General features: G+C 42.0%; 1 protein-coding gene across 1 annotated transcript in view; it reads right to left on the reverse strand.

Moving 5' to 3' along the window:
- The window catches only part of LOC149463015 (cadherin-related family member 3-like), a 77,694-nt gene extending 69,479 nt beyond the window's left edge, over positions 1-8,215 (reverse strand). The window contains exons 1-2 of the mRNA XM_089676029.1: positions 8,173-8,215; positions 3,131-3,324 (exon numbers count right to left, since the gene is read on the reverse strand). Of these exons, the coding sequence (XP_089532155.1) occupies positions 3,131-3,324; positions 8,173-8,215 (237 nt within the window). The remainder of the gene's footprint in view (positions 1-3,130; positions 3,325-8,172) is intronic.
- Positions 8,216-9,272: the final 1,057 nt, after the last annotated feature.

Consider the following 9,272-nt stretch of genomic DNA (forward strand, 5'->3'; position numbering starts at 1 on the left):
ATGGTCAACTGTTGTAAACTATAGCAACAGTAACTCAGCCACGAAGTGGTAGGCCACGTAAAATGACAGAACGGGGTCAGCTGAAGCACACAGTGCGCATAAGTTGCCAACTGTCTGCAGAGTCAGTAGCTAAAGACCTTCAAACTTCATGTGGCCTTCAGATTAGCACAACAACAGTGCATAGAGAGCTTCATGGAATGGGTTTTCATGGCTGAGCAGCTGCATCGAAGCCCTATATCACCAAGTGCAATGCAAAGTGTTGGATGAAGTGGTGTAAAGCACGCCACCACTGGACTCTAGAGCAGTGAAGACAAGTTCTCTGGAGTGACGAATCACGCTTCTCTGTATAGCAATTCGATGGACGTGTCTGGGTTTGGCGGTTGCAAGGAGAACGGTGTTTGCCTGACTGCATTGTGCCAAGTGTAAAGTTTGGTTGAGGGGCATTATGGTGTGGGGTTGTTTTTCAGTGGTAGGGCTTCGCCCTTTACTTCCAGTGAAGGGAACTCTTAAGGCATCGGCATACCAAGACATTTTGGACAATTTCATGCTCCCAACTTTGTGGGAACAGTTTGGGGATGGCCCCTTTCTGTTCCAACATGACTGCGCACCAGTGCACAAAGCAAGGTCCATGAAGACATGGATGAGCGGGTTTGGGTTGGAGGAACTTGACTGACCTCAACCTGATAGAACACCTTTGGGAATTAGAGCAGAGAGTGCGAGCCAGGCCTTCTCGTCCAACATCAATGCCTGACCTCACAAATGTGCTTCTGGAAGAATGGTCAAATACACGCTCCTAAACCTTGTGGACAGCCTTCTCAGAAGAGTTGATGCTGCTATAGCTGCAAAGGGTGGTCCAAACCAATATTGAACCCTACAGACTAAGACTGGGATGCCATTAAAGTTCACGTGTGTAAAGACAGGCGTCCCAATACTTTTGGCAATATAGTGTGTATATATATATATATACACATATATATATATATATATGTGTGTGTTTGTGTGTCATTTTACCCCGGGTTCCTTTTCCTGATTAGTGCAGTAGTAACAGTCACGAGGATCTTACACACAGGTCTGTGCTGCCAGTTCCCCTGAATACTTGGATGCCTCCTTCCAGCATCAGACAGATATTTCTCAATTCTCTAGACTAATTCCTCAGTGACATCCCTTGATTAGTTACAGAGATTTCACAGAGGTTTCAGCATAACACGCCCCCCCCCCCCCCCACACACACACACACACACACACCAACAGCACCACCACCACCAGCTTTAGCATAGCTGGGAACCTTGATGAGCATGAGCAGATTTCCAGGTAGGCTGCCTAGAAGGGCAGCAACCCTTCAGGCTGGAAACATCCCCCCCGGGACAAGACCATGCAGCTCCAAACCCCAGACTATTTATCTATTCACCCAACCACTTCCTTGACACACTCCTTCAGGCATTGGCTGAGATAGCATTAATATTCAGGATATTGATTTGCCTTTCCAGGTCAATACATTCTAGAATTCTCCAGAGGGCAAGGGGGAACAATCAAACCTACAACTAATGGAGTCCAGAGCAGTCCGAAGCAATCACAAGCTGCTTCACTGATTACAGAGGAGCCAAAAACTAAATTTACCACACCATCCTAAGAATCTGTCTGAGGGGGTGCTACATATATAGCTCTATACAATCAATTAACCCCTTTGCATCCACAATCTGTATATTGTTCCCCTGCATTAATAATACAGATACAGTACATTAATAAACATCCTCCATTTTAAGAGCAGGCAGTTGACATATTGCGTGGCTGCTGTCTCTCAGTCCCAGCTCAATAACAACCAGGATGTCCATCAAACCAATGAATGGTTACAAACCAGAGTTGTTCTTGATCATGTGATTCCTGTGCCAGAACAGCCATAGTGATCACATGCAGGCTGGAGGTTCCATTGAGAAAAAAATGAAAGCCTTCAGCCTGTATATGAACACTGCCAACTTCAGGCTACAATGGTGTCTATTTAATAGAGCTAAATTTGACCTGTGCATCTACCCATCTGTCAGGGAATTCCTATTGGCCATTGCACTAATGTGCATGTACACCCATAGTCAGCATTGGTGCCAGATGGCCTATTTATAGGATGCTCTAACTCTTCTGGTCTTCATTGTGTTTCTTGATCCCTGATGTGATCTGGATGTGATTCTTGTCATCGACCTGGCTTCATCCTGATCTGATTTGGGTCCTGCTCTCCACTTCTGTTCTACCCGTTCCTGGCCTCAGCTTCATCCTTGACCTTGATTCAGATCCTAATTTAGTACTTCATTACCTTGGCTTGACCTGTGACTTTACTTCTGCCTCCGATTGTTCTCCATGCCATTATCGAGTTCCTACTTGCCTTACATGCTGATGCAGCTGTGTGCTTTTATGCATAGTCCTGCTACACGCCTGAAAACATCATTTATGAGCTCTGTCATCATGAACATTCAGACAAGCCCTTTAACTTCTGCTGATTCTCCTGCTGATTCCACACCTAACACTTCTGCTCGTATGTTCCGCTGGACCTTCCTGATTGGCATCTCCAGTTCAGGGCTCTACAAACAATGCCCTCCAGTACTCATGTTCCTCTTGTCCCTTTGCACCCTTTGTTTTACCTTCAGGGGTGCTTGGGCAAGAGATACAAGAGAGTGTGCCCTCATCATCTTGATCGCTTATCAAGTACGTAACACCATCAATGACCTCTGACCAAACTGGTTTAACATACTGTCCCTGTTTTGAACCTGGAAGAGCTGTTAATATGAAATTAGCTGATCTACTAAACCAGAAAACCAAAATCAAATTAGATTAGGAATCTATGGAAGAAATAAGGTGTCTATGACCACAACAGCATTGAGAGCTAAGATTGGCTTTTGAGGAAGAATAGCTTCTAATGTTTTACTTCTTCCACAAATGTTTTATAACCATAGAAAATCTGTAAGAATATTTTTTTTCCTACAATTACACTGAGGTTGTGTTATGTAGTCAGTATTCATAAAAGGTGCCACTTTTCAAAAAGACACCTTTCAAGAACCCCCCCTGAGCAATTGTTGACCATATAACATACCCCCGTATTGTCAATATTCAAACCATAAGTGTAATTATAATATATATACAGTACCTCCCAGTTATTTGCCTTAGGGATAATGATGAATGGGTGAACCACTGGATTTGAATTTACTATAAAAGGTGCGCCGACTATTCTGTCAAATTGAGCGGCTGTGGCATTCATCTTGGCAACCAATGTGCTCTGAGGGGTATCTTCAGACAGGGTCACATTGCTGGGCAGAAACAAGGTTGGTGCAGCTGAAAGCACTAAAGACAAAAAAGTCATAGTTATTTATTTTCTGGCAATTTGCACGAGAGATCATTAAATGTGTTTTACAGTTCAGCTCCAGCCAACACTTTTTTTGTGTTTTCTGTCCTCTCATGGCCCCCATTCTCTTCTGTTAGAGCAATCCTTAGCCTTTAGGTTGAATCGTTGCTATCTTTTTATTTCTGTGTCCTCATTGGCAAGTACTTCCCTCACGTCCCTTCAGAATAAATGGCAATGAAAACACCTTTCTAGTAGAGTGCGAAATAGTAAGAACGCCTACTGGGCTCAACCATGAAATGTATTGTTGATAGATTCTACCTCTTTCTTCACTCCTCTAGACTCTATGGAGTATTCATTACCTTTGGTTTTTATGTTGTAGAGATTTCTGTCCAATTCCAAAACAGAAAGCAAGAGAATTTACGAGAATTTTTGTGACTTTAGTTCACATATTCATTTTCGATATGAGACTAGAATGCAAAAAAAAACAAAAAAACAGATGATCACTCATCGCATATTCTCATTGTGTGTACTAGGCTTTAGACTTATATAGTGGGGCAAAAAAGTATTTAGTCAGCCACCAATTGTGCAAGTTCTCCCACTTACAAAGATGAGAGGCCTGTAATTGGCATCATAGGTAGACCTCAACTATGAGAGACAAAATGAGAAAAAAAATCCAGACAATCACATTGGCTGATTTGGAAAGAATTTATTTGCAAATTATGGTGGAAAATAAGTATTTGGTCAATATCAAAAGTTCATCTCAATACTTTGTTATATATCCTTTGTTGACAGAGGTCAAACGTTTCCTGTAAGTCTTCACAAGGTTGACACACACTGTTGCTGGTATGTTGGCCCATTCCTCCATGCAGATCTCCTCTAGAGCAGTGATGTTTTGGGGCTGTCACTGGACAACACGGACTTTCAACTCCCTCCAAAGGTTTTCCATGGGTGGGGTTGAGACCTGGAGACTGGCTAGGCCACTCCAGGACCTTGAAATGCTTCTTACAAAGCCACTCCTTCGTTGCCCGGGCGGTATGTTTGGGATCATTGTCATGTTGGAAGACCCAGCCACGTTTCATCTTCAATGCCCTTGCTGATGGAAGGAGGTTTGCACTCAAAATCTCACGATACATGGCCCCATTCATTCTGTCCTGTACATAGATCAGTCGTCCTGGTCCCTTTGCGGAGAAACAGCCCCAAAGCATGATGTTGCCACCCCCATGCTTCACAGTAGGTATGGTGTTCTTTGGATGCAACTCAGCATTCTCTCTCCTCCAAACATGACGAGTTGTGTGTCTACCAAACAGTTCTATTTTGGTTTCAGTTGACCATATGACATTCTCCCAATCCTCTTCTGGATCATCCAAATGCTCTCTAGCAAACTTCAGACGGGCCCGGACATGTACTGGCTTAAGCAGGGGGACACGTCTGGCACTGCAGGATCTGAGTCCCTGGCGGCGTAGTGTGTTACTGATGGTAGCCTTTGTTACGTTGGTCCCAGCTCTCTGCAGGTCATTCACTAGGTCCCCCCGTGTGGTCCTGGGATTTTTGCTCACCATTCTTGTGATCATTTTGACCCCACAGGGTGAGATCTTGCGTGGAGCCCCAGATCGAGGGAGATTATCAGTGGTCTTGTATGTCTTCCATTTTCTAATTATTGCTCCCACAGTTGATTTGTTCACACCAACCTGCTTGCCTATTGCAGATTCAGTCTTCCCAGCCTGGTGCAGGTCTACAATTTTGTTTCTGGTGTCCATCAACAGCTCTTTGGTCTTCACCATAGTGGAGTTTGGAGTGTGACTGTTTGAGGTTGTGGACAGGTGTCTTTTATAACAAGTTCAAACAGGTGCCATTGATACAGGTAATGAGGGCAGGACAGAGGAGCCTCTTAAAGAAGAAGGTACAGGTCTGTGAGAGCCAGAAATCTTGCTTGTTTGTAGGTGACCAAATACTTATTTTCCACCATAATTTTCAAATAAATTCTTTCCAAATCAGCCAATGTGATTGTCTGGATTTTTTTTCTCATTTTGTCTCTCATAGTTGAGGTCTACCTATGATGCCAATTACAGGCCTCTCTCATCTTTTTAAGTGGGAGAACTTGCACAATTGGTGGCTGACTAAATACTTTTTTGCACCACTGTACATTACAATGATTAAAAACCTGACAGAGATTCTAATCTTTCTCCACTTTATATAAAATTTAGAAAAAATGTTGGTTGGAGCTGGATCTTTATAGCAGATACCTCTACTCATATCTTTTTTTATCGTACGTTTATTGATGAGTTGCACAATACAAGAAGTATACAAAGTGAAGTTGAAAACATACAGAAATGGCATAGCAAGAAATAAGTACACTTATAATGTTACAGGGTAAAATATTTCTAGATTTTGGCAGAGCAATATCTCACAGGGTATAAATCATACATACTCACCAAGTAAAACTAGACTAAACCAAAATTACTGGATGAATGAAACAAAGCAATGAGTGCATGTCTCATTTATAAGAGGGGTCCAGATAGAAGTGGTCTGGATGGGTCTATGCATGCAACAAGGAACAAAAAGAGATTCTCTGTCAGAGTGTTAATATACTAAAAGGTTAAGAGGCACCATGCATCAAGAGGGACCAGACCCTGGCAAATTTAATGGGGAATCTCCTGTGAGAGTAAAGAGGTTTCCGATTGAACGTTGGGATCCTATCTGATTGCGCTCCTTCCCCTTCACATCACGGCCTTCTATGGTGTGGGGGAGAGGGGGGTGTGATGCTTCAGAGTCCTGCGGAGAGGGCGAGAGACACATGCTACCCCCCTCTGTCATACTTCCTCAATAACTTAAGTTACATTTCGTAACACCCATCTTCCCCCCTCCTTCCATACTCTTCCCTCCTTCCCTACCCCTCCCTCCTCTCTCTCCCCACCCCCATTTTTTTTTTTCTTCTTCTTTCTCTCTCTTTTCCCTTTCTTTTGCTGAGACGGTGCTTGCGGCATGCTAAACTGAACATTTTCATACCTGACCTAGAATCACATTATCAATCAACGTACCTCAGTGTAATTTCTCCACATCCACCGTTCTCAAAAATGTTCTCTAATGTCAATGATTCCATGTTCTGGTCTATCATGAATCTACGCACGATATTGACAATAGGTTCTTATGACCATAATTACTCAAAACCTGTTTATTTCTTGTCCTTCTAGATTCACATCCTCCTCTTAGTTCTCTAAGTTGTTGTTTGAGGTCTGCCCCCTCATTCTTCTGTTTTCAACTTCCATGCCAAGTTTTTTTCTTTTTCTTTCTTTTTGTCTGACTTACTCTCGTTATAAGGCTAGATGCTTCTAGCAAACTGTTGTATCGATACAACCCATGCTTTTGTCTATGTTTATGTTTTTCGATGCTCAATAAGTCTTTATTGGAAAAAAAAAGTTTCCTAAGTCATAAAGAATTGTAAATTTGGGCAGGCCATTTCTCAAAAGTTGGAGGGGAATTTGCAAGTCAACACATTGCTCTAGACTCTAGAATCATTAATAATAGTTCTGAGATCACAATAACCTTTCAATTTTGCATGGTAATACCTAGTAGACATAATTCCGATAACTTCAAATCAAGGAGAACTGGACAGTCCATAGGTCATGAATAAATGTAGTACTTTGGAGCCAATAGGCATGTATATCTGGGCAGTTTCAGAATAGATGATAAAAGATAGTGTCTGGAGAGCCAAGTTTAGGTCAACTAGGGAAAGAGGATGGATATATGTAGCTGCTCTCTTACACCTTAGGTACACACAGTGAAGGATAAAGGTCTGTGTGAGTTGCCCCCTAAGATGTGGAAAGACCAATTTTGGGGCCTCTCAAGGTTTCCTCCTATACCTCAGGATCTAAAATAGGAATATCTGCTTACCAAGCTTGCATGGAATAGGATACATCAACTAACGCTTTGGGCAAAAACAGGCAAATATAAATAAATATCTTCAGTAAGATATTTTTGTGGACCTTTGCACAGAAGTGAAATTATAAGGGAAACGGGGACCAAGAAAGAAGGTTACTAAAATTGAAATTGTACAGCAGGTGGCAGCTGTAGGCATCTGTGAAACTGAGAACAATGCAGGTAGTTGGATTTTTAGAATTGGTAGGGTAGAAAATTGTCCATGAAAGTTAGTCCAAGAACAGCAAAGCCAGATCCAAACCAGATTTGAAGTCGGGAACGATCTTTAATTCAGAGAGCTGAGGATTATGCTATAAGTGTAAAATTACTATTATGATTATGCCATACATGAAAATTCAAAGAGGTGAAGGTCAGTCGGCAAGTTTTAGATACCTTCATTTGTATATAGTTATATACAGCCAGACTGCAAGGGTTAAATGCTTGTTTAGTCTTGGGGGCATGAAATGTACTTTTAATTATTTGATCTTCTGCTCAGTGCTCCTCTCTGAACTGTCACGTGGCATGCTCAGATGGTCCCTGCATTGATTTTGATGATGTCAGAGGACCTTAGACTGCTAGAGTGTAGGGGAGAAGAGGCTGCAGAGACCAGTCTAGCAAGGCAGAGTAGCCTGTGGGAGCAGTGATTAGGTAGGTAAATCTACTGTACCCGGTCCTCTGGCCACAAACGAGCAGTTAACCCTTGCAGTTACCCAACTGCAAGGGATGACATTTTTGCAGTGTTCACAGGTGTGTTACAAAAGTTGAGAAATAGACAAATGTCTGCTGAGTGTTAACAATATTTATTGGGTGCAATGGAACCATTTATGCAATTTTGCCACCTCCAAAATATTTTTTCTATACATAACATCTTGCAACAACATAAAAAATTAGTTTACAAAAGTATAGCACTCATCTCACTTTCCTGCACTTACCTTGAATGCTGCTGATTAATAAGGCCACCTTGAGCAGGGACATCCCGAGAATGTTGTCCAGCAGAGCTTGTGGCAGGTACACGCAATGCAAGTGATCTGACTAATACACAGCAATTAATAGATTGTTATATAAGTGGGGCACACCTCCTTTATAGCAAGAGCTTTGCCTTGTATGAAGTCACAATCAATACAAAGAAAAAAAACTTTAGAATGTCTTGCTAAATATGTTTACCTAGACATTTTATTTCACGATACCTGGATCTATGACTGCTGATCTGTGACTGAGCAAACATTGGCATCTACAAATTGTGACTCAAACTGTACATCTTAAAGGGAAACTATCAAGATAAATCCATGGGGGCTGCCATTGTTAACTTGTTTTAAAGGTGCACTCTGGGGTGTCTTCTTTTATTTAAAGAGCTGAAATAATTAGTCATTCTTGGCTTTTTTGCTGAGCTTTTGCTATCTGAAGATTCACGTTTAACACACATTGGGGTTGATTTACTAAAATTGAAGTGTGGCAAATCTGGTGCAGCTCTGCATAGAAACCAATCAGCTTCCAAGTTTTTTGTCAAAGCTTAATTGAACAAGCTGAAGTTAGAAGCTGATCGGCTACCATACACAGCTGCACCAGATTTTACACTCTCCAGTTTTAGTGAATCAACCCCTTTTACTTTTCATTGTTGTGAAATGTCTCTTCTTACTTAGACTGCTTCACAGTTTAGACCAACCTTTCTCGACCAGGGTTCCATAGACCCTACAGCTGCTCCAGAGGATGCCAAGGGTTCCTTGAGCAAAGAATAATTTCTGACTATAAGACAGCATTCTCAACCTTTTGTATCAAATAATATGATATAATTAAAATAAAACATTTTGTAGGTCTCAGGAAACCCCTGCTTAAATACAATCATTAATGGGGGGAAGGGATTAGGGCAAAGCCCCTTTCATTAGCCAGTGTGAAGATGCCCCCCTTTACAGACAGCTAAAGAGATCATTGGTATCTTGCTGTTGATTCTGCCAAGTGACTTTGGACTCAGAGCTATATGGGCACCATCAGAAGGCAGGTCAATTGGCCACAGCTCAAGGAGCCTTTAGCAACC

The sequence above is a fragment of the Staurois parvus genome, unplaced genomic scaffold (assembly GCF_062004578.1).
Source record: "Staurois parvus isolate SC_StPar_1 unplaced genomic scaffold, SC_StPar_1.0 ptg000162l, whole genome shotgun sequence".
In the NCBI taxonomy this organism is placed as follows: Eukaryota; Metazoa; Chordata; class Amphibia; order Anura; family Ranidae; genus Staurois; species Staurois parvus.